Source organism: Neovison vison, chromosome 10 (assembly GCF_020171115.1).
Source record: "Neovison vison isolate M4711 chromosome 10, ASM_NN_V1, whole genome shotgun sequence".
Lineage (NCBI taxonomy): Eukaryota > Metazoa > Chordata > Mammalia > Carnivora > Mustelidae > Neogale > Neogale vison.
Window position 1 is genome coordinate 49,586,846 of NC_058100.1, and position 26,230 is coordinate 49,613,075.

The 26,230-nt window shown below is 37.8% G+C and overlaps 1 protein-coding gene across 2 annotated transcripts in view; it reads left to right on the plus strand.

The window, feature by feature from the left end:
* DHX9 (DExH-box helicase 9) overlaps positions 1-25,836 on the plus strand; it is a 50,842-nt gene extending 25,006 nt beyond the window's left edge. For both annotated transcript variants that reach the window (XM_044267261.1, XM_044267262.1), the window contains 16 exons: positions 6,165-6,306; positions 6,759-6,841; positions 8,649-8,805; positions 11,002-11,102; positions 12,647-12,860; positions 13,041-13,135; positions 13,428-13,501; positions 14,892-15,044; positions 17,629-17,789; positions 18,533-18,644; positions 19,238-19,399; positions 19,490-19,617; positions 21,028-21,257; positions 21,595-21,710; positions 22,420-22,620; positions 25,133-25,836. In XM_044267261.1, coding sequence (XP_044123196.1) covers positions 6,165-6,306; positions 6,759-6,841; positions 8,649-8,805; positions 11,002-11,102; positions 12,647-12,860; positions 13,041-13,135; positions 13,428-13,501; positions 14,892-15,044; positions 17,629-17,789; positions 18,533-18,644; positions 19,238-19,399; positions 19,490-19,617; positions 21,028-21,257; positions 21,595-21,710; positions 22,420-22,620; positions 25,133-25,523 — 2,520 coding nt within the window. In that variant the 3' untranslated portion in view covers positions 25,524-25,836. The remainder of the gene's footprint in view (positions 1-6,164; positions 6,307-6,758; positions 6,842-8,648; positions 8,806-11,001; positions 11,103-12,646; positions 12,861-13,040; positions 13,136-13,427; positions 13,502-14,891; positions 15,045-17,628; positions 17,790-18,532; positions 18,645-19,237; positions 19,400-19,489; positions 19,618-21,027; positions 21,258-21,594; positions 21,711-22,419; positions 22,621-25,132) is intronic.
* The last annotated feature ends 394 nt before the right edge of the window (positions 25,837-26,230 follow it).

Sequence of the window (26,230 nt, forward strand, 5' to 3'; positions counted from 1 at the left end):
TATTATGGCTCTAAGATGTACATAATATTTTATTTAGTATTTCTGTTTCAGTAAATTAAGACAGAGAGTTAAACAAATTGCCCAAGTTATTAACACAGGAAGTAGTGGAACTGGGATTCAAAACCAAACAATTTGCCTTTGGAATTCTTCCTTTTAGCTACTGTATTGTATTACCTTACCAGCAATAAGTGATGCCTGCGAGTTTGTCCCAGAGCTTAGGGAGAAGCTAATTAGCGCTTCCAAGCCTTCTTAGGTTAAAACAGTTTCCATCAGGTCTAACCCTCTACTTTGGGCACCCAGATAGCGACCATTGCATTGAAGCCAGATACCACCTGTCAGTCTGTCTCTCAGATCTTGACTTAGGGATTCTTAACCTGGGGCACATAATTGATCCTTGGGGAGGAGTAGTGAACCTCAAAATAGTAAAAATTGTTTGTGCCTGTACATTTATGAATACACATACAAACCATATTTTTTAAAATTTCTGAAATTGAGGTAGATCTTTTAATCGGTGTCTGTTTGATGTGACAGTTGGGTTTTTTGGCCTAAAAAATAAAATTACTGAGGGAATGAACGTTGTGTTTAAAATCAGTGCTATCGTAGGCTTTAAAAATATGATAGGTCTACATTTTTCTGAGAAAGGACCCTTAGCTTTCTTCTTCTCAAAACGTTCTTTGATTGTCCTTCCCACTCCCAAAACTGGTTATGAATCCTTTGCCTCATAGTGAAAGTTCCAGTCCCAAGTACTGTGACCAATAAAATGTCCTTGCTCTTTTTTTGTTGTTGTTTGGGTTTTTTTGTTTTTGTTTTTTGTTTTTGGTGGTTTTGTTGTTGATATCCTTGCTCTTAATGCCTACCTGTCTTATAGGAGGTGTATTTTTCAGGAATGTCTATTGTTCAGAAGAGGAGTCTTGAGTTCTGCTCTGCTGTACTCCCTTCTTACTATCACTCTCCACTTTTAATCTCAAAAACAGTTCAGTCATATAGGAAGAGCAGATGAGCTGAAAACCTGTGTTCTCACTCAGAAGTTGTTCACACGTCATGAGTAGAATAAAATCACTTCCTGCTCAAGTGAGGTGTTTTTTTCACTAGCCATCTGATAGCAAAGCCAAGTCAATCTACCAAAAATTGCTTTTATGTGTTCTAGACAAAATAGGCTTTTGTATTACAGTCTTAAACTTTGTATAATTTGTTTACTAGAATGTGTCCTTTCCCAGATAATTTGGACATTTCCAGTGGTTATATCTGTGAGATGCACAGGTTTTGATGCATAGGCTGTAACAGATATAAGCAGCGAGATAAAGGGTGGAATGTGGGTCAAATATTATTTTACTTTGCATATAAAAACAGCTTTCACTTAGTCCTCTTTTAATTTTACTCCTTTGTGAAGTGAGAATCATGAAATTGAAAGATACTTCAGAGAATTATTCCATCTTTTTTCTTTGGGTAGAATGTTCATAATAGGTGGTCACTTAACTTTTGCTTGGAAATTTCCATTGGTGTGGGAATGTAGCTTATTTTCTGATTTTGGACAAATGACTTTGAACTGTCATAATGAATCTTTGTCTTAGTGCTTGTCCCAAAATCAGTCTGATACCATTTTCCCATGATGTCTCTAAAAGTATGTACTGTGTTTCCTTTGTCTTAGAAACGTCTGTAGTTCAGCCCTGAAGATAGGGTCAAAGATTCAGTTAACCACATTTGAATATGTATTGACATCCTACCTGGAATATAAAAGATGGGCCTGAGCATATTGATTGGTCATTGTAGAATATAGTTTTTAATATTCTTAAAAAATTTTTTAATAATACAAAGTACTTGAAGGGCACCTGGGCAGCTAGTTGGTAAGTGTCTGCCTTCGGCTCAGTCGTGATCCTGGGGTCCCTGCCAAGTGGGGAGTCTGCTTTTCCTTTCCCTCTGCCCTCCCGCTCCCACTTGTGCACGTTCTCCCCCTCCCCTGCTCAAATACATAAAATCCTTAAAAAAAAAAAAAAGGTTAAAAAATAAGTAGTATTCTGTTAAGTCAATCTTAGATAACATTAGTAATTTTTGTAGCAATATAACTGTTGTATCTTTTTTTCTCCCACTTGTTAGCCATTTATAGGAAACACATGAAGATGTTACCTAGGTTTTTCTGTGCTTGGTTAATATGTGGTATCTCCAGTCATAGAGCACAAGCTAAGAGTTACTATGGACTTCTAGTCCATAATACATAAAACTGAATGGCTTAGGGGCACCTGGGTGGCTCAATGGGTTAAGCCTCTGCCTTCGGCGCAGGTCATGGTCTCAGGGTCCTGGGATTGACCCCCAAATTGGGTTCTCTGCTCTGCAGGGGACCTGCCCCACCCATCCTCCGCCTGCCTCTCTGCCTACTTGATATCTCTCTCTCTCTGTCAAATAAATAAATAAAATCTTAAAAAAAAAAAAAAAAACAGAATGGCTTAAACCATGACTCCTAACTTTATCACTTACACTGTATCACTTATCACTATACTCTATAATAGTAAAGAGAGGAATAGTGTAGCCATATGTGGAAAGGTAGATCTGCAGGTATAGGTAAAAGATGTTTTGCCGGTGAACCTTGCCTTGTATTTATTCACTGTGGAGCAGTATGTAAAACAGTTACTGAAGCACAGCAAGAGAAAGGGGATAAATAATTCAAGGGATAAGTAGAGCACCTTCTTCGTAGGCTATCAGGTGGCATACGGTCAGAAATGTTTAAACATTCATCAGTAATCTTCTATGTGGAGCAGTGTTCTCCCACACAGCGTGCCTATCCTGTGAATATTTGTAATGAGCCAAGGATTATGAAAACTTGAAGATTATTTTTAACTGCTTTTTTCTAACTAAAAGTAATGTGTGCCCACTGGGGGGTAATTAGAAAACAGAGTAAATTTTAAAAGCAAAGCCAAGTCAAGAGCTAATCATCCAAAAGTAAACATTTTTTTTTTAAAGATTCATTTATTTATTTATTTGACAGAGAGAGAGAGAGAGATCACAAGTAGGCAGAGAGAGAGGGGAAGGCAGGCTCCCTGTTGAGCAGAGAGCCCGATGCGGGGCTCGATCCCAGGACCCTGGGATCATGACCTGAGCCAAAGGCAGAGGCTTATCGCACTGAGCCACCCAGGAGCCCCCAGAAGTAAACATTTTTACTTAGATCTGTATCCTTTCAGACTTGATGTATACTATATGTATACCATCTTAATCTGTCCTCTTTGTGTAACAGTATACTGTGGTAGAGCAACAATATAATTCTATAATTTAATAATTTTCCATTTTATGCATGTTATTAAATGATGGAGCTTTTTAAAGATTGTTTCTAATATTGTGGTATTACATATGCTGAGATGAACACTTGTACATACATCTTTATATACTCATTTGGTCATTTCATTGGAGTTTGTAAACACAGAATTACTGGGTCAGATGGTGTACATATTTTAACTTTTATGCACTTTGCTATACTCACCTCAGGAAAAATCCCATCTAATTATTTTTGAATAAAAGAAATGTTTTTCTTCAGTATGCAGTTTATTTTTTTAGTTATTTTTATTAACATATAATGTATTATATTTTACAGGGGTGTTCTTTGAATATCAGGCTTACACATTTCATAGCACTCAGCACATACCCTCCCTAGTGTCCATAACCCAACCACCCTCTCCCTAAACCCCCGTCCCCTAGCAATCCTCAGTTTGTGAGATTGAGAGTCTCTTACGGTTTGTCTCCCTCCAGATCCCATCTTGTTTCATTTTTTTCCTTCCCTACCTCCCAAACCCCCCACCCTGCCTCTAAAATTCCTCATATCAGAGAGATCATAACGATAATTGTCTCTCTGATTGACTTATTTCGCTCAGCGTAATACCCTCTAGTTCCATGAACATCATTGCAAATGGCAAGATTTCATTTCTTTTGATGGGTGCATAGTATTCCGTTGTATATCTTCAATATGTAGTTTGAATGGGTTTTTGTTTTAAAGTCAGGGCTATTGAGGATACTGGAAGCTGGGAAGTCAGAAGCATATAGAAATATGGGAAGAAGATTGTGAGGTTATTTGTTTCTTTGGGTGTTTGAAAGCGTAGTCATCTTGATACTGATTTGTGTGTATATTCAAGAAAATGTGGCCCATAGTGCTTCTGAAGATGGTTGTTTTATAGACCTTCTGTGTTAATTTGTAACCTCTATCATGGGTGGCTTTCTTGAGTCTCTTAAGACAGTTGTGTTGGGGGCCATATAGAGTTAAGAACTATAATAGGTACTGCTTAGGGAATATGTCATCTGCTGTCCATAGTCATTTTAGGAGGCTGGAAACTATATATAAAGATCATAGACCTGAAAATAGCCCTAAGGAGTAAAAGCAATCCCCATGTACCCAAGAGCATATGAATATACCTCCTAAGAGTCAGATAATCTCATAGATTTGAAATTCATCTAGAAGCCAGCTACTTAGAAGGAATGTTGAAAACTTTAGGAAAGACCAAAATAGAGCAAGGAGGTAGGAGTGGTGTCAGGAATTTATTGTTTAGGATGCCAGGGTGGTTCAGTCTGTTGAAATTCTGCCTTCAGCTCAAGTCATAGCCCTGCATTGGGCTCCCTGTTCACCTGGAGTCTGCTTCTCTCTCAAATAAAATTTTTTTTTTAAAAGAATTTATCTGTTTGTAGAAAGCAGTGAACTTATTAAAAGGTCCCAGAAAATGCTGTATTTTGTACATTTAGTGGAGTATCATTTTTACATTTCCTGATGTAAGAATGTAGTTGAACTCTTCTCTTGAGGGTTAAATCCAGAGCTCAGTTCTTCATGTAACACTTACTCACAATTAGTGAGGTGCAGAGTACAGGTCAGTAGTGGTCAGTAAAAGCTAGCATAGCTCAGCAAGTCAGGGCATATAAACCAGAGTATAAGCTTGGGAAAACGCAACACCATGTGTTCAGGAAGACCTCTTTTAATCTCTTACCTTTGTGGACAAGATGCATATAAAAACTAGGTGATTGTATACTTGCCTGTATTTGCTGCTAGCCCCATACCTTACAGGACCTTAAATTAGGGATATGAAAATAAATAAATCATGTTTTATATTGATTGAGAAAAAAAATAGCAGCTTTACTGAAGTTACTGAGGTTTTGTTTTGTACTCTTTTTTAAGGTGGTTATTTGTCTCTGATTTCCTAAATAGTCATATATCTTCCCAGCTGATGACATGACTATTTATATATGAAACTCAGAAAAAGTTTTCTTGAGCAAGGAACTAAAGTACAACCTGTCATCAAGAACTTCTTTTTTTTTTTTTTTTTTTTGGTGCCGAAACCCGGGACATCAAGAACTTCTTGACAAAATTCAAATGCAAGGCAACTTAGAAACATTCAGTCTTTATAAATCTGCATGTACCTCCCTATTTGTACCTTCAGAGTTTAGTAATAGTCATAGTATCGACTAAGTAAATACTGTTTTGTGTGCCAATAAGAATTTGGAATACTTCAGAAAATTTTATTTTCAGAAAAACTAAGGTCTAACCCTTAACATTCCCCTTGGGCTCGGCTTATTTATTGCTTGAAACAGTAATATACACCTGGTTTTCCTCGCCATATAAGCTCGTCAAGAACAAGAGTGATTAAGTTCAGTTTTCTGTCTCTAGCACTGTCTGTGGCACCTGATGCAAATATGCAATGAATAGTTCCTTTTTGAATTAATAAAATGATTGAATGAAAGGTGACCATAGTAGATATGGCAAAGAAGGAGCTTATTTACCTTCCTAATACTTATACAGCTTAGATAAATAATTTTTTTAAACATGTACCTTCACTTTGATAGGCAGTTACAAGAATTTCGATAGGTGCCCTGTTGCCTTCCCTACTGGACAGTTACTCTGAATATTAAGATTTGGGCCAGTGGTGAAAACATTTTCTATAAAAACTTCAGAATTGTTTTATATACAAAATGAAAAACAGCATTTTTAAGAGTCTACTGTAGACTAAGTGGTAATTTTTTTTTGTTACGAATGTAAAAGATTTCGGAGCTTGTTAAAAATGATCATTACTGTTATTTTTTGTGTTGATTGCCGAGCTGGCGGTGGGCAGATTTGCTACAGTAATTCAGTAACCCTAATAAGCAAATGTATCTGTAATTTTGCATCTTTGAGTCACTTTCTTTTTCCTTTCTTGTCTCAGCCCAGGAGAATAAGTGCAGTTTCTGTGGCTGAGCGGGTTGCCTATGAGAGAGGAGAAGAGCCTGGAAAAAGCTGTGGCTATAGTGTTCGATTTGAGTCAGTCCTTCCCCGTCCTCATGCCAGTATAATGTTTTGTACTGTCGGTAAGTAATTTGTTGTATTTTGGTCTTTGACTTGGAGTTTATACTGTATTATTTATGAAGAACCTTGGTAACAATGCAGAGTGGCTGGAAATAAGTCAAGGAGCCAGTCTGAGAATTTTCGTTTCAGTAGAACTTCTGGCACTTTTTCTCTAAATGGAGAACATTATGTTACTACTGGTTTTTATAGCTTAGAGAAGATAAAATATGCTTAGGTTACCAGAGTTATGTCTTGTAATACTCTTTTTGTTGGATAAATGTGTTTCAGAACACAGTTACCTTTTAATCATTTAAATATATGGATTACTATTTCTTCCCTAAAATGATGCTGGGGTTATATTAACTGAAATGTGGTTGATTGTCTAAATGTTTGTTTTGTTACACATTTTTATACCTCCCTACTGCAGTCAACATAGAAACTCATCTCCAGTTGTTCTGTTCATTTCCTTTTCCAGGTGTGCTCCTACGAAAATTAGAAGCAGGCATTCGAGGAATCAGTCATGTAATTGTGGATGAAATACATGAAAGAGACATAAATGTAAGTAATTTGAGAGTTACTGTAAAGTACTAATGTTAATATTCTGAATTAAAAAATCAAAGTAGAATGTCTTCCCTTTTCCCACTTTTTATATCTTCTGTCAAAATCAGGAGCTTTAGTCACCAAGATACGGATACCTGTTTTTAGCAAGGCAGATAAACCTTTTTTTCTTAGTTAAATGCACAGAATTCTAAAAGTCCTCTTGTTGAATATCATTACAATGATCAGTAAGAGGTAGCATAATAGAGCAGCTGGACCGTTTATGACTGAATCATTGATAGAATTTTAATCATTTTTTGTTGAACTGGAGATTAATCTGAGATAAATTTTTTAAGCTTTAAATTCAGCATAATTAGTTATATCTTTCTGGATGTTTGAAGCTCTGATCTTTTCAGATGTTAATGATAATTATGCCAAATAAGGAAAAAACTAGAATTTATTTCATAACCCTTCCCTTTTTTGGTCTTTGGCAAAATTTGTATACAATTGCTATATAATTGTGTAAAGGTTGGTAGCATAAAACTATGATTTTGTTTTTATGCCACTATTTTACATATCCAAACAAAGGTGTCCCTGAATAGGCAGTACGTCATTCAGACTATTACCAAGCTGCTATTGCGCAAAACACTGTTTAGAGGACCTTCTCTTTAGCTATATATATGTATAATGTATAGCTATATATATGTATATTTGTATAGCTATACTTTGACTTTATGGTTGAGCTAAAATGAGTAAGAAAATTTGGTTTATCAGATAGTTTTTAAAATCTGAAATTTAATTTTTCAGTGAGGTAAAATTTTTTTGTCATTCAAAAATCTCTTGAAAACTAGTTCTTTCTCTGATTAACTTAAAATGAAATGTTTCAGTATTATCTTCACTAGCATGGCAACATGCAAGTGTTTTTAGAGTTTATCCCGAATCTTACTGGAAACATCATGGATCATAATTACAATTTCCCTAAAAATAATAAGTGATTTTGGTCAGCTTTCCTGACAGGAAATATAGACTTGTCAGATCTTTGTAAATGTACTGTTCACAGTGAAATATGAAAAATGAAAAAATGCCTTTTAGAAACTTTTTATAGTCTCTTTCATATGAGCCTTATCCTATCCAACTTAGAGACCAATTATTATAAATAATAGGGAATAGGAATATTTAACAGTGCGGCTGGATGAAAAGGTTAATTACAAAAGTCAGTTATGTTTTATGTATTATTAAAAAAACAGCTAGAAAACAACTTAAAACATTACAATAGTCAGAAGGTCGAATACTTAAGAATAAATCAACCCTATAGATATCACTTCTCCCCAGGCTTTTGTGTTGTTTGGAAGGTAGATGGGTACTTTATCTTATTAAGTTGTAACTGTTTTGGCCATTATTTTGTTTGAACCAAATAAGAACTTTCCAGTATTTTTAAGATTAGCTTTTCAGGTGGATCGATAACTGAGTATTGGTTCATCATGGCTTTCCCTCTTCCCTAGTTAAAGTTTGTATGACTACAAATATAAATTTCACTGGGAATTTTGAGATGAGTTCTTTGCTCTCATTAATTTGTTATTCCTCTCCCTTTTCCTACCCGAATAGCACTTATTTTTAATCCCTGTTAAATTGTAGCTATTAGGCTACAAATGTTCTTAAAAATACTACTGAATCCCACAGTAACCCTTCATCTTACACTTCTGCAAGCCACCAAAGAAACTGAGTTTCATTGATTTCTGCATAATACAAGCAAACTGTTGGTCTAGTCTTTTACTAGCATGAACTTACACAGGTTTGTTTTTTTTTTTTCATTTGTGTTTTTTAATAGACCGACTTCCTTTTGGTCGTGTTGCGTGATGTGGTTCAGGCTTATCCTGAAGTTCGCATTGTTCTCATGTCTGCTACTATTGACACCAGTATGTTCTGCGAATATTTCTTCAATTGCCCCATCATTGAAGTTTATGGGAGGACTTACCCAGTTCAAGGTAAATAGTTTGGAGGTGAGGTGGGAGGGTGAACATCTTTTATGCATTGAACTTGGGATTTTCTTAATCTTGGAAATTGGAGTAATAGTTCAAAAGACATTTAAAAATATAGGCCAAGGTAGAATATCAAATGCCTCATAGTATTCTTGGGCTTTTACTTAAGCAGAAGTGAGTACAATATGAAGAGCAGGAACAGGTTTCATCATTACTTGGGGAGTTGCCATATCCAGTAAGTTTCCTGCCTTTTCCTTATAGCAAAGATAACTTTCAGAATTACATACTGTCATGTGTAAATCCTTATGGCCTGTAGATGTTTTTATGGGAAATACTATTAAAAAGTTTAAGCAGCCAGAGTCACATTATAAGAGAATCTTTCTTAGAGCCAGAGCAGGCATATGTTAAAATGACATTACGGTGAGTTTGTCAGGATCAAGTATTTCTGAAAGGTAAGAGCTCCTTTACTTTCATTTTTTCCCCCTTTTTAGGTTGATTTATACATTTTAGAGATCGCAAGTGTGCAGGAACCCATGGGCCAACTAGAGCAGGGGGAGCGGGTTGGGGAGAGGCCGAGCAGCAGAGACTCCCTGCTGAGTGCGGAGCTTGAGAAGCTTGAGGGTAAGGGGCTTGATCTCCCCAGAGATCATGACCTGAACTGAAACCACACATAGTATGTTTAACTGACTGAGCCACCCAGGCACCCCACACCTTTACTTCAGAATATTTTATCACCATTTTTTAGGATAGTCCTTTAATAGTTTGGTTAAAAAAATGAATTCTACCATAAATTGAGGGCATGAATATAAGCTTAAAAATTTGCTGTGTGGGTATGAAATGATAAATGGCTATGTCAGGACACTAATTTTTGAAATTCAGAACTAAGGGGAGCTCTGTAACAAAAGCCAGTGCAGTTGTATCCTGTGAGGGTACAGGTTGACAGTTGTAAAGCTGTTTACATGTGTATTGAGATTGAAGAAATAATTAAGTGGATGGCAGGTGGTGGAGCCAGGTTTATTACTGGAGTGAGAGGTGATAGCTAAGTAGTAGAGAAGGCTTGAATGAGCCATGTAGTATATGATAACTTCTGGAAACATCAGTAAGAAGTCATGTTACAAGTGAATCGATACAGAAATAATTACAAATATGTATGGATACATGGGTGAGTATGCTTGCATATATTTCCTCGCTCTGTCTGCCGATCACAGTGATGGAGACAGAGGGACACAGGAGCCAACCTGAAAGAGCTGGAATAATTTGAACAAAAATAAATAAAGTAACATAGTATGGATTATAACCCTAAGGATAAAATAAATATCCATGAGTCCATATGGTAGTTGAATAAATAAATGGGTAATAAAGACACATCTCTCGTATGGAATACCAAAAAAATTATAGAGATACTCTCCCTCTTACCTTAAAAAAGTAAGGCTTATCTCCCTGTCCCTTGAGTGTCTCGTACTTCTGTGGAGTATCGAAAGGGAGAAACAACAATAACTTCACAGTGACTTGGGAGTATACGTGTATACTCTTGTATGTACTGTTTGCAGTAACGTGGAGGAACTTGACAAACACTTCAGGTGAACAAGTTTAACATCATTAGTGATGAGTCGTACTGGTTGTATGTACCCTTGATACAATGTGAAGAGTAGCACTTTGGGACTCAGCATATAGAGGGGGGAATTGTTACAGATCATTAGAACTATAGATTATGAGACATTTCTGGGCCCAGCTTAGAACCCCAGGAATATAATTGGTCAGCAGATACTCCAGTTTTCCTGATGTAAGAGTCCTAACTAAAGGGAACCCATTTTATGTGTACATCCTGATGGAGGAAGGATGGACTATGGTATATTACTGTATTCACATCCTTTCTTTCCTCGTGGGAGGGTACAGCACAGTACATGTACCCTGTGGGCATTCCACAGATGTTTGATTGAGTATTGTATATTGAGGATGCCCTGTCTTGCTTGGTGGGAACATGTAGGAGAGATACCTCACCATCCTTCAAGGCCCAAGAAATTGGGACACTGAGTTTGGAAAAAAAGAGGTTAATTATTATCACTGGAATTCCTTGCTAGTTATGAAGAATCAGTTAGGAGGTTATTAAGGTAGTTTTGAGTTATGAATTAGAAAATGAGTTTTGAAGACTTCTCCATTCTGAATGTTGACAGTACTCATCTGACTGGATTGTCTTGGCAGAATATTTTTTGGAAGACTGTATTCAGATGACCCACTTTATTCCTCCACCAAAGGACAAGAAGAAGAAGGATAAGGAAGATGATGGTGGTGAGGATGATGATGTAAGTGAATCTTCATGGAAAGTTTTCATTAGGGACAAATTGTTATGTCTTTAACAGAATGATTTTAGTAAAAACATTTAATGAATTAGCATTATAGAAACATTTTTTAGGGGCGCCTGGGTGGCTCAGTGGGTTAAGCCTCTGCCTTCAACTCAGGTCATGATCTCGGGGTCCTGGGATCAAGCCCCATATCGTGCTCTCTGCTCAGCAGGGAGTCTGCTTCCCTTCCTGCCTCTCTGCTTCTCTGCCTACTTGTGAGCTCTCTGTCTGCCAAATAAATACATAAAATCTTAAAAAAAATAAAAGAAAAAAAATTTTTTTTTAAGTAACTACGATGTCTGTTTTTAAAGTAGTTGATGTATTTTACTCCAAAGGAGTCTGTATTCAGTGATAAGCTCTTTTCATACCACAAGTTAAGTCATTTCTGGGTAAAGGTTAAAAGAAAAGGAGGAAAAAGTTAGATGTTCAGAGGCCGTATGTGGTTAGAAATAAGTCCCGTTTTGCAAGGGTTTGTTTTCCTTGGATCACGGTATCTTGCAAGCTGGTAGAAAGGCAAAATCTTGTGCCCCATCCCAGGTCTACTAAATCAGAATGTACATTTGACCAAAATCTCCATGTGATCCGTATGTACATAAAGTTTTCAAAGCAGCAGCTATTCTCCTAGATTAGAGAGCCTTTGTGTGATGACTTTATCAGATGGAGGGTATTAAACCAGGGAGTTAGAAGGGATTTCCTAAGAAGAAAGAGAAAAGAAGGTGACACTTACTTTGAGATTTGGACCAATGATAATGTAAAAATGCATCTTATATCTGAAACTTTGAACGGAATAAATACTGTAAAACAGCAATACAGGATTTGATAGGAAATAAGCTGGAATATTTTTAATCAGTAAGAGGATATAAATGAATAGCAACTAGAAAGTTTATCAGGCAGAAAAAAGACCAGTTGTAATAACAACTTTCTTCTTACTAAAGGCTTGGTTTAGCACTGATTCTAAGGCAGACTTTTTAGTAAATACAGACCACATTATTTTAGAAATAGATGATCAGATGAGCTGCCAGCAGGACACTCATTTAAGAGTTAAAGGACTTCATATTTGGTATAAGATGAGTCTGGGAATTACACAAGGAGGTGTTGTATATAGGTAAAGTAATCATGGTAATTGATGCACGGGACCATAGGAGCAGTTCATTAACCAGTGAGGAGAATATTTTTGAGAGACCAATGGGGTAAAGTGTTAAGAAAGAAATCTACTTGGTGGAAGGAGCCATTAGAAGTTTCAGAGTCAAATTTTTAAGAGTTTGTGCTTGAATTTTAGATATTGCCTGTGGGAAATATTGGTCGTGAGGAAAATTAAGTATCTCAGTACGTAGTAGGTTCTACATTTTTAGAAATTAAATTTCTTCTGTATGTCAGATATGACTAATCAACTAGAATTAATAAGGACATTAGGTGTTATTTGAATGTTAAGGACAAATTTAAGAGACAGCTTGTGACCTGTAGTCATTAAGACAATTGAAAATACATCTCCCTGTTTTCTGCAGGCAAATTGCAACCTCATCTGTGGTGATGAATATGGTCCAGAAACAAAGATGAGCATGGCTCAGTTGAATGAAAAAGAAACCCCTTTTGAACTCATTGAAGCTCTTCTTAAGTACATTGAGACCCTTAATGTTCCTGGAGCTGTGTTGGTTTTTCTGCCTGGCTGGAATTTAATTTACACTATGCAGAAGCATTTGGAGATGAATCCACATTTTGGTATGCGTCTTTAAATTCTCACATATCTGACTGTGAAAAAATGAATATATTTGCTTGTGCTTTGCCAGCATGTGAAAACAAAATGTAGTATTGTATCAGTATTTGGATAAAAATACACGTAGTATAGAGCAGTTTTAAAATAGACTATTTTTAGACTTTAACCTTTCCTTATTGTTATAGGGAGCCATCGGTATCAGATTCTACCTCTGCATTCTCAGATTCCTCGAGAGGAACAGCGCAAAGTATTTGATCCGGTACCAGCTGGAGTAACCAAGGTAAGTAGTAAACATTTACACTTATGGGGTTGGAAGTTACATAGATCTTAAATACTACAGCTTTCAGGGAACGACCCCCCCACCCCCAAGTTGCAGTCCAGCTAAACTGAGGAGGGAAAGAAGGCGTCTTCTCTTCCTGAGCTTAGTAAGTTTTTCATTAGTCGGGTGGTGAGTGATTTTTTTAAGGCTCCTGGAATTCTCTTGTCACTTGTTACATAAGCAAATCCTTCTCTTAAGTGCATAACAGGAAAATATTTTCTGAAGTATAATTTTTCTTGATATTTCTTCACAGGTTATTTTGTCCACAAATATTGCTGAGACTAGCATTACCATAAATGATGTTGTTTATGTCATTGACTCCTGCAAGTAAGTTTCCAAAGAACCTATTTGCCTAGAATAAATCTTAATAATGTTCCATGTAGTATTTAGTATCAGGTAACAGAATCAAAATCACCTTTTTTTTTTTTTTTAAAGTCCTGTGTTCTCTAAATTATTATGTACTATATATACTGGGTTACAAGCTAATTAGTAATTCTTGATGTTGATTTATCACAAGTCATAGTAGAAAGTTGACAAGGCTTGACCCTTACAACTTCTGAGTTTCCCACTACTCTTGTCTGCTTATATTTGCTCATTTCTCATTAGGTGTTTCTATTGATCACAGCCATACAGTCCCTCATACTGTTTAGTTTATAAAGATGAGCAATATTTATCTTACAACAAATACCTATCTACGGGACATTTACTTAAGAATTAAGAGTTCGTATTTGGAATATAATGAGACTGGGAAATACACGAGGATGTTAAGTATACATGTTATACAATTACATGGTAACTGATATCCAGGACAGGAAAGGCAAAGCTTTTTGAGAGACCAATGGGGTAAAGTGTTAAGAAAGAAACCTACTTGGTGGAAGGAGCCATTAGAAGTTTCAGAGTCAAATTTTTAAGAGTTTGTGCTTGAATTTTAGATATTGCCTGTGTGAAATATTGGTCGTGAGGAAAATTAAGTATCTCAGTACGTGTAGGTCCACAGTTACATGGTAAAGTCCACAATTACGTGGTAACTGATACCCAGGACAGGAAAGGCAAAGCTTTGTTATATCTGGCTAGCTTGTGCCCCATGGCTTCTCTACATAGTCCCTTCACTTCCCCGGCAATTGAGAAAGATCTGCCAGTGCCCGTTGCAGGGAGTGGTAACTAGCGTGCAGCTCCCCTGCGCCAGCTCCAGTCGTAGTGCCGGCTGCCCGTGTGGAACGTTGAAGGACTGTGAGGTTGTTTAGGGGTTTGGCAGGACTGTGAGGGCACTGCTTGGTGAGGTCATCAACTTTTAGATCATAGATAGCCTGGAAGTTAAACTCTTTGGGATAGACTTGGGTTGAATAATTACTCTGTACTCTCATGTATGTGGCAAATCCTGTTTGAATGCTTTTCATTCATTAATTCACTTAATGTTTATAAATAAAAACTTTATGAGGTCAGTAAGAGTATTACAGCCATTTTCAGATGAGGAAAATGGGGCACAGAAAGGTTAGTAACCTGGCCAAGACCGTCGGCTGGTAAGTGGCACGGGTGTGTTGTTACTGCCTCTTAGAAGGTTGACAACTCAGAGGGTGTGGTCAGATTCTTCTGGTGCTGTTCACAGGCTTTATGTCAGCACAGCTACCTGTAAAGCATCCATCCCTTAGCGGAAATATGATAGTTATATACCGGTGGTACGTGTGAGTCCTAGAATTAGCCACTGTTTCCTATTTAGGCAGAAAGTGAAGCTCTTCACTGCCCACAACAATATGACCAACTATGCTACAGTATGGGCCTCCAAAACAAACCTTGAGCAGCGGAAAGGACGAGCTGGCCGCGTGCGGCCTGGATTCTGCTTTCACCTGTGTAGCCGAGCTCGCTTTGAGAGGTAAGACCCAATTCTTGAATAAAGACTGCAGATTTGTTTCTTCACCCCTTCATAGAGTACATTCCCTGTTGCCCCCATCCTGCTATGAACTTAAACTCAGAGCACATCAGTGCCTCAAGTTACACATATTGTAGGATAGATAACCTGGCTTAAATAAAAAGATTGTGGCAAGAGTGAGGGGCACCTGGATGGCTTAGTTGGTTAAGCAACTGCCGTCGTCAGCTCAGGTCATGATCCTGGAGTCCCTGGGATCAGGTTCCGCAGCAGGCTCCCTGCTCAGCAGAGAGTCTGCTTCTCCCACTGACCTCTCTCCTTTCGTGCTCTCACTCTCCCATTCACTCTCTCCCTCTCTCAAGTAAATAAATAAAATCTTTTTTTAAAAAAAGATAGTGGCAAGAGTGAAATTGTCGATGATGGCATGTTTGTTCCTGATTTTCTGATTATTACTGATCTTTTAAAGGGAGGCTATATGGACATTATTTTAGTTCCACTTATATCACTTTAGGATTACTGATATTTATGGAATGGTTAACTTCCTGGAAAATACATTTAAAAAATACTTTTGTATTTACAGAAAATTTTCCCTCCCACCCCTCCCCCAGTGTTAACACATCACTGTCTCTCAAAGGATCCTCCTCCTATGCCTGAGAAATAGAGGGCATTATTTGGATAAGGGAACTAAAACTTAAGGCACTTAGCTTACTTTTCCAGGACTGAAATCCAAGTCTGTTAATACCTTATCCAGTTCCATTTTTACTGTATGCCTTTTGGGGAATATTTGTGTTTGGGACTTTCTTGGTTAAAAAAAAAATCCTTATCTCTATGAATTACAGATGTAAGATGCATAGTTACGTGTTTCTGGATATCCACATGTGTGCGTTAGCTTTGACCAGTTGACCAAAAGATAGAGTTAGGGGTTTTATACATGTTTGTATTTATCACAGTGAAGTGTTGTGCAAGAGACTTAATTTAGGTGACCAGATGTGTATAATGCACTGCACAAAAACCAAGGAAATGTTGATTTGCTTTTGTACTGGTAAGTTAGGGCTCTCTGATAATTGTAAATGTCAATTTATTTGAGCATCAGAAGTTAGCTCAGGAGACTGGCTGCAACATTTGGGAGATACCTACTTTTTAAAGGTTAGATTGCCCCCTGAACTAAAGAAACGAGTACTGTACTCTAACATCTTAGAGTGAAAACCATCTACTAATTAGTAATGGCACGAATAGACCTATAATGAAGGATTTTTCTTTTCTCTATAGGATGAGGAACAGATCATGCTGTCTGCATTTATGTAAACCTTATTTAAGCTGATCTAATTCTTGCCAGCGGTGTTGGAATCATCTCTAAATGGGTCCCATGAATCCTCATTATGAATAGTGTATAGCCAATAAGTCTGAATTAAGAAATTTAGAACATAGGCACTTAGGGTGCCTGTGTAGCTCTGTCGGTTAAGCATCTGACTCTTGATTTTGGCTCAGGTCTCAATCCTGAGGGTTATGATTTTAAACACCTCCCCCACCCCACAAAATGTAGAGTCCTGGATTTTAATACCATTTGTACCTATTCTGTCACATAACCTAAATATTTACACTGTGTAGGTCTCTGTTTTCCCCATTTGTAAAATGAGATGAAGTTATTTAACTTTTTGTGCTCCTTCAGTTGAAAATGAAAGATAGCATAATGCCAAACACAGTACTTGAGAACTAAATTATAGAATAGAATTAATATTGTAAAATACTGAGAACAATACTAGGCACATGGTAAACTCCCAGTAAATATAACCTATTATCATTGTTAATATTAATTTGTAATAGAAACTTTTATTATTAAAATTTTTAAGGGTTAGATGATCTGTAAAATCCTTTTTGGTAGCACTAGATTTTTTGAACCAGGACAGGAAGATGATGTGGGAATGTTAATATTGGCCCAAATCTCCACAGAAAGTCGTACTACCATTTGTCGGGGTGGGAGGGTGGGGGAGGTGTTTGTTTTTGAGTGTAGTTGACACCTGATGTTACATTAGTTTGAAGTCTACAAAATAGTGATTCAGCAACTCTATACCTTAATCTGTGCTTCCCACCCAGTGTAGCTACCATCTGTTACCACACAGTGCTTTTATAGTACTATATTCTCTGTGTAACTTTCATTCTTCTGACTTATTCATTCCATGATTAGAAGTCTATATCTCCCCCTCCCCTTCACCCATTTTTGCCTGTCTCCTCACCCTGTCCCCTCTGCTGTATCTAGCCACTGTTTTTAACTCATGTTGGTCAGCAGGCAAGACCCAAAGAAATTAATAGGTATGGGTAATAACAGTAAGGATTTGGGATAATTTTTCATTTTCCTTCACCCTCAGATAAAAATACCATCAAGCTATAATTATAAAATCATAAACCACTGCTTATGCAATTAAGAGGGTCTTGTCTAAAGAGTCTTTATAGTAAATACAAAACATTCTTTGATAATTGTAAAAGGATGAGGGAAGGACAGCTATATAAACCTGATTATCTCTGCAAAGATTTCATTAAACAGATGTGTATATACAGAGTGGATGGTTATTTTATGCTTTATTTCACTTAGGCTCGAAACCCACATGACACCTGAGATGTTCCGAACACCATTACATGAAATTGCTTTGAGCATAAAACTTCTGCGTCTGGGAGGAATTGGACAGTTCCTGGCCAAGGCGATTGAACCGCCGCCTTTGGATGCTGTGATCGAAGCAGAGCACACTCTTAGAGGTACCTACAAATATAGACCTACCTAACAACGTGTTAATTGTGCCATTCATCTTGTCCTGGCAACTAGCATGTAACTGATGAGTCAGGATACAAGCAGCAGGCTGTAGTAAGTCTTCCGGTGTTGCCTTACATACTTGGTGTGGTCGGTTTTATAAAATGAGGTAAGAAAGGGCTAAGACAGGTCTTCTTTTGGTAAAAAATGTCATTTATTAACCAATATTTAGCGATCAGAATATGAGTTAATCATGATACAGTATTTTATCTTTATCTGTAAAAACATCTGTTTGTGTTTTCTAATCTTGTCGTAGAAGTTGTGTGGTATCATGGGAAAAACTAAGAGCATTGTCCAGGGGAATCTGATTTTGAATTTTGAATCTAGTATTCATCTGCTGTGTGAACTTTGGACTTTTACTGTCCAGATTTCATTTCTCTCTAAAAATTACCAGTAGATGATATCAGACTTAGTAGGGGATATGTACTTATGCTGTTACTTTAGTTTTTGTATGTAGAGAGTTTGCGTGGACTATACAGGGCCTAATTCTAGTACTTGCTTCCTATCAGGTGCTCCAGAATTTGGTTTTGTTGTGTTTTTGAGTGAGGAGAATTGTTGGCTATGGGCTTGGTGCTGGCAGTTGGTTTCACAGATAATGAAAGCTTAACCTGTAAAAAAGTGTTTCATCTTTGCCTCAGTTAAAAGGGGTGTTTGTTACTATTTCTGCTCACAAAGAAATATCTCCCCACAGAACTTGATGCATTAGATGCCAATGATGAGTTGACTCCTTTGGGACGAATCCTGGCTAAACTCCCCATTGAGCCTCGTTTTGGCAAAATGATGATAATGGGATGTATTTTCTAGTAAGTGCTTTGTATTATTGCTGATACTTAAATGGTAGAACAATTTGAGAATCTTTTTCCCCTCCCCATAAAAACAGGATGGGCTCAGAAGAAAAAATTAAATTCTTACATATAGAAGTGGAATACTTCAGATACTAAGGAAAGAATGAAATGGGAAGACTGCATGGTTCCAGTAAATGGACAGCTGGGTCTAACTTGTGGGGAAAGCACAAGTTTCTCAACAGAATTGCAGTTCGTCTCAGGAGCATAAGTAGTTGTCTTTGAAAGAAAAATAGCACTAGGAAAACAGGTATATTTTATCAGGAAATTTTGAAGATCAGAGATTTGAGAAGATGGGAAAGAGAATAAGGAAAAGAAAATAAAATACTTGGTCATAATTTATGCTAAATATATGTCCGTTAATATCAAAGCTCCTTATTTATTTTTCCCTTCCGCCTCTGAAGAGTGCAGCTGTAAAAGTTCTTTGTTAAGCCAGTCTCAGTGCTAATAAAGTGGTATCATAGCCAGTGAAGACTCTGGCCCACAGTGACAGTATTGCTCGTGAACTGCTGGAACAAGAGTGTGAAAAGACTGAATTTTCTTGTCTGTTTCAGCGTGGGAGATGCTGTCTGTACCATCTCTGCTGCCACCTGCTTTCCAGAGCCTTTCATTAGTGAAGGAAAGCGACTGGGTTATATTCATCGAAATTTTGCCGGAAACAGATTTTCTGATCATGTGGCCCTTTTATCAGTCTTCCAAGCTTGGGATGATGCTAGGTATGGGTTTGAAAGAAGAAAGTTGTAAGATGTGAGACTGTCTCGAGTTTTTAATGTATTAGAGAATGATTGTTTATTAATCTATTTTAGAATGGGTGGAGAAGAAGCAGAGATACGCTTTTGTGAGCACAAAAGACTCAATATGGCTACACTGAGAATGACCTGGGAAGCCAAAGTTCAGCTCAAAGAGATTCTGATTAATTCTGGATTTCCAGAAGGTAGGACTCTCACATTGTAAAGATCTATCAAGTGACATTTATGTAGCACATGCACTTGGCAGTGCAGGGTATTTTAGCTTCAGACCTCAGACCCTGTGCTTTTTCTGTGATAATCAGATTTTCACATTTATTCATTCTTTTAAAAAAAGATTGAAAAGGAAGCAAAAGGTTGTGATGCTCAAATTGTAATCTGCTACACAGATGATTAACAGACAAGAATTGTGCTACCTTGAGACGTTTGTTTTTGTTTTTGTTTTTTTTTAGTCTCTTTTATCTTATGAAGAACAGATGTAGCTTTTAGCAGTTGTAGAATAAGCAGTTTGTTGAATAACCTCAAATAGTGGTTTGTGAAGTGATTGATCATTCTGCCCACATGTTCATGTGTAGATGTGAAATTTACCATGTTAAATTTTAAGTGCCTTTAAGTAAGGTTTTAGTGTGCTGGGAAATAAGATGGCTTGGATAATGTGATGAAGAGACAGTAATCTAGCTGTTTATTTCTTATATTAGTTGAGCTATTGAACTTGTGTTCTCCAGCTAGATTAAAATTCCTAAAATTGGGAATTACAGCACATAACCAGAAAAAGCTTTGTAGTTGAGAGACAGAGTATAGTTGGGCAAGATGGCAGATTTTAAAAGGATATGATCTAAATAACTTACAGACAAAATGTTTTCCTCTGTTGTAAACCAAGTTAGTAGTTTTTTATCAAAATCAAGGAAAAAGGAAGGGCATATTTTGTATGCTAGAATCCTCACAATAATCCTGAGGTAAAGGTATTGTTACCTTGTTTCATAGAAGAGAAAACTAAAACAGAAGTTTAAATTACTATACCAGGTTTGTTCAGAGTTGGTAAGGAGTTAGGAGGTGGTAAGATTAGAACTCAGGTTTGTCCAGCACAGAATATGTCCATGCTCTTAGTGGTCACGGTCATACTTCCCAAATCATGATGAGAAATACTCCTAAAGCATAGTCTGGGTGAAAATAGTAGCTCTCATCCAGTGGGCTCCCCTTGGATTGTCGCTTCATCTTTAGAAAGAACAGCTGTTTAGGAGCAGCAGATGGAATACTTTGTTCACCTATTGGTTAACTCACTCGGCGAGTAGATGATTAACGGGGGGTTGGGGAGGTATCTGGGGTGCCTTTTTGTCTTTTAAGTAATTACTCCAGGCTTGTGTTGTGGCTGAGTCTAAAAGAGAATGCAAGTATTTTAGTCTTCTTGTGGTGGAGACTCCGCAGAATTTTCTCCTGGAAATTAATGTAGGTGCAAGAGTTCCGAGGAGACAGGAAATTAGGCAGGTTATCCAAAAAAAGGTGAGAAGGAGTCAGTTGTCCTAATTCTCTTAACTAGTTTAAATGCAATATGAAGATTAGCCAGATAATCTGATATTTTTATGCCATTCCTCTTACAGATTGCTTGTTGACCCAAGTGTTTACTAACACTGGACCAGATAACAATTTGGATGTTGTTATCTCTCTCCTGGCTTTTGGTGTGTACCCTAATGTGTGCTATCATAAGGAAAAACGGAAGATTCTCACCACCGAAGGGCGTAATGCCCTTATCCACAAGTCGTCTGTTAATTGTCCTTTTAGCAGCCAAGACATGAAGTACCCATCTCCCTTCTTTGTATTTGGTGAAAAGGTAAGAAGAAGGAAAAAAAAAAGATCAGTGTTGAGGGACCTGCATGGGCTCAGTATGTTAAATATTTGACTTTGGATTTGGCTCAGGTCATGATCTCAAGGCCCCTTTTCAGGGTCTGTGCTGAGCATGGAGCCAGCTTGAGATTCTCTCCCTTTCCCTCTGCCCCTTACCACCCACCAATAAGGAAAAACTTAGTTGAAAATCTACATTGTCATTACTTAATATGCAGTGGGAGCACGAGTTTTAATTTTGGAAACATAGTTCATCATCATTATATGGCCATGGATTGGCAGCTGGAATGTCATCTGTTTCTTCTTGCCTCTTTTTTTGTCTACAGATTCGAACCCGAGCCATCTCTGCTAAAGGCATGACCTTAGTCACTCCTCTGCAGTTGCTTCTCTTTGCCTCCAAGAAAGTCCAGTCTGATGGGCAGATTGTGCTTGTAGATGACTGGTATGGATTTTCAGATATGAACTCCAAACTGCATTCTTAGAATTGAGGTCTAATAGGGTTCATCTGTTAATCTAACTTAATTTGTGAGATAAACATGACAAATTTCATGACATAAATGAGATGCTTTATAACATTGTCTTTTCTTGGAGAATGGTATATCTTGGTAGTATAGTTCATACTCAGTAGTACGTCATACTGGTGGAAACAAATGCATTAGGGATTGAAGCCACATCTGCCCCCATGCATACTACCCTAGGGCATTGGAATTTAACTGGAACTTGGGTCCTCCTTTTATATACTCTGTATGTTGGTTAGAGACCACTGGTAAGCCTGTAGTAACCACCTGACAAAAATGTAATAGATCTTAGTGACCCGTCATTAGGCTCAGTCGTATTCCTGAAAACTCAAGCAAAGTGAGCCTCGTCTTTCATTCTTTTACTGGAAGCTGAGTGATCTGTATTGTTAACAGTATTTTGCTTGATAGACTTCCTGGTTTACAGTACAGGCCAGTAGCCAGCTGTGTGTTTTAAGAAGTTAGCGTGAGACTCTTACCATTCTTCGTACCTGTGATTCCCTAAGTCTGGGGAGTTAAAAGTATTAGTACTTAGAAGTTAAATTTATTCCATCACTTACCGTGTGTGAAATTGAGAGACAGTGGTCTTATGCTGTATGTACCTTTCTTGTACTTTATCGTTTTTCTCTGTTTTAGGATCAGACTGCAAATCTCTCATGAGGCTGCTGCCTGCATCACTGCTCTCCGGGCGGCCATGGAGGCTCTGGTTGTTGAAGTAACCAAACAGCCTAATATCATCAGCCAGTTGGACCCTGTAAATGAACATATGCTAAATATGATCCGCCAGATCTCTAGGCCCTCAGCTGCTGGTATCAACCTCATGATTGGCAGTACACGGTGAGTACACAGTAACTTCTCCTTGAACCAAGCAGAAGATGGTGACCTTTGCTGGCCTAAAATTCCCATAGTCAGCTGATAGAGGCCCTGTTTATTTAAATTAGAATTCTAGACAAACACTGAATATGGAATTTAATTCTGGTTAAAACACAGTGAAAAAAGGATGTTACTAACTTTTATCTCTGTTAATAGTATATCAGCGCATGTTGGAGATTGAAAGGGACCTTGAAAGTACAAAGTCCAGGGTGGGTCACATGACAGGAAAGTGACAGAGCCTAGACCATTCTCTTTCCACAGTTCTGTTTTGCCATCTTTAATGAAAATATGTTGATGGGCTAAATAGTTGATTCTTCAAATGAAAAGCCTCAAGGTTTATCTTAGTAGGGAAATGTAAGAATATGACTGTCTTAAAGATGAATAAAATTTCTCTTAATTCTTAGAATGTTTTATTTGGTTCGCTTTTTTCCACATTTTTAATCTTTCTTTGCTCAACAATTCTTTATTTGGAAATATTTGATACTTGCAGAGAAGACAGAAGAGTAGAACAGTAAACACTCATATAGTCCTATAACTTAAACTCAGTAATTGTGAGCATTATGTGACACTTCGTTTCGTACATGTGTGTGCACACACATACCTCCTTTTTCTTAATCATTTGTGACTAAGTTACAGAGGTTGTGATGTTGCGCTCTCCCTGCCTGCAGAGATGACGTAACACCAACACACACACAGGTCGATGCACAAGCTCTTGTTTATTCCCTGGTCGATCTTTCTCCCCCTGCGGGGAAGTTCCCTTGCCTTATATAGGGCATAACAGCCAATCACAGAGGTGTTCACGTATCTGGTGTTCAGGTATCTGGGGCTCGTAGACAGTGGTGGCATGTGGTGGTCACGTGATGAGCACGAGGTCACGTGTGGCCAGGGCGGATGTTTTTCAGGCTGTCCGTGCTGCTCGGGCTATGTAGCCGGCGCCATCTTAGGGGCGCGACTGGCGCCATCCTAGGGGCGCGACCCCGACATGACATTTTACATCAGTATATTTCATGTGTCTTTTAAGCACATAGCTATAATACCATGATCACAGCCCCAAAATTTAAGCGTTTAACAACACTGTCTAATACACATATTAAAATTTTTCTAATTATCCAAAAATATTCTTTAATTTCCCTTTTAAGGATCATTTACTGCTTTCAGTTGTAAACTGTTAATAATTTTAATATATAGAACTAGAATTCATGAAACATTCTGGGTCCCATTTTGCTATAAACGATTTACTTTTTAAATTTTATTAATCATACAAATAGTATTCATTGTGTGTCAGGCACTGTGCTAAGTGCTTTTCTGATATTAACTCATTTTAATATTTGATCTGTCTATGATGTGGGTAGCTCCTGTCTGCTTTAATCTGAATAAGGAAACTGGCACAGAAGTTAAGACTCAAGGCCATATGGCTAGTGAATGGTGGGACTGGATTCAAACTAAGGCAGTAATGGCTCCTGAAACAGTGCTGTTACTTAATCTGCTCTACCTTGGTTCTCCAGTGGGTTAAATAATATAGAAGAATTATTGAGGAGTCTTCCCAAAAAAAAGAAATAATAAGTGTCATAAGCAGATACAAATGTGGTGCTCATATGTATTTAGAAGAGAGATTACTTTTGGCAGGAGGGGTGGTGATTAAGAAGGCTTCACATGTAATCTGCTCTGTGAAGGACCAAAGTCCAGAACCTAGAAAGGATGGGATAAATTCAGGAAAGCATTTAGGATGCGTGAATATAACGGTGGCTTGCGTTACACTAGGGAGAATTGAAATGGGGAGGCGTAGATTGGGCAAGTTTGCAGGACCATTAGTAGGAAGAATTGGTAATGGATTGAAATGGGGGGAGCAGGGCAGTGGAGTGAAGACAGATCCTGGCTGTATTTCTGACTTGGACAGCTGCTGAATACACAGTGCTAGGCTCTGTAAGAAAAGCTGCGTAGGAAGAATAAGCAGTTTGGGGTATGCTGAGTTAGAGTTGTTAAGTGAGACATCTTGATTCAAGCAGTTTTTCATTACCCCTCATTTTCTTTGTCACATGGAACATTTATGTGTAAACAAACCACCACAGGCATGGTTCAAAATGTATTTCAGAGTTAATGTAGGCACATACTTGGTGATAAAGATTAAGTAACATTGCCAACTCCAAGAGCCTCTTCCTTACATGTTACTGCTTTTGTAGGATGCTGCGTAGCTGAGGCTCAGTGAAAGCAAGACCTCCATCTTAAGTTGTAAGAGCATACTGCCAAATGGAGATTATTGAGAATGAGAAAGAACTTTAGAAAAACAGACGGTTACAGTCGATGCATTGTGTAGCTACTATGGAGTAACAGATTTATTTCATTTTAGTGTATATTTGTGCACCTGGCTTCATTTTCTTTATGTATTGAATTTTCAAATATGATTGTTTATATTTTATGACCAGTTGAGCTGTATTAAGGATCCTTTGCTAAAGAGGTGATTTTGTACTTTTCCTAGGTATGGAGATGGTCCACGTCCTCCCAAGATGGCTCGCTACGACAATGGAGGTGGATATAGACGGGGAGGTTCTAGTTATGGGGGTGGAGGCTATGGCACAGGAGGCTATGGAGGGGCTGGAGGCTATGTTGGTAGCGGAGGCTACGGCGGCGGCGGCGGCGGCGGCGGCGGCAGCGGCTATGCTGGTGGCTCCAACTCCTACCGCGGAGGCTATGGCGGAGGCTACAGAGGAGGTGTTGGCGGTGGCTATAGAGGTGGCTCCGGAGGAGACTTCAGAGGGTCGAGTGGAGGAGGCTACAGAGGAACGGGGGGATTCCAGCGAGGGGGTATTAGAGGGGGCTATGGGAGTGGTTATTTTGGACAAGGAAGGGGGGGAGGTGGTGGCTATTAAAACTTGTTATGTCAGTGCCTATGCATAGACAGTTTAAAAAAAAAAAATGCATGCTACCTGTTTTCCCAAGTTGTTTATTTGATGCCAGTAAGTAAACCCATTTTCCACCCATTTTGTGGCTCATTATAGTTTAAGGAAACCAAGCATATAGATTAACATTAGTGCTTTTGTTTATATTATGTAAAATACACTGATTCTAAAATTACCACAGTTTGTATTTTTTCTTTAAGGAGTAAAGATACGCCTTTAAAATTAACTTGATATTTTCTTGGCTTTAGTTTAATACAATAGAAAATAAAAGTATTATACCAAATACTGGCCATGTAGTTCATTGTTGACATTACACGTCATGTTGTTGACGTTATACTGTTACTTGTAGTATTTAGAATAAATAGCCTCGAAATAGAATTCTTCTTCCAGTAAATACTGGCCAGTGCACAATTTCACATGAACCTCTACCCCTTAATAAAACTTGATCTAGGGCTGAACATTTTGATTTTTTCCCAGCTTTGTCTTTGAAAAACCTAAGACCAGTGTAAGCATTCTCTTTTTTAAGTTTGCAGTTGAAAATTAATTTGAATTAGACCAAAAAATTAACCCACAAAATTCTTGAATTAAGGTTATGTTTAGTCAAAGAATGAAGGTAAGTGAATTGTCACTAATGCATCGTTTATTTTAGTAGAGAGGTTTATACATGTATAACATTT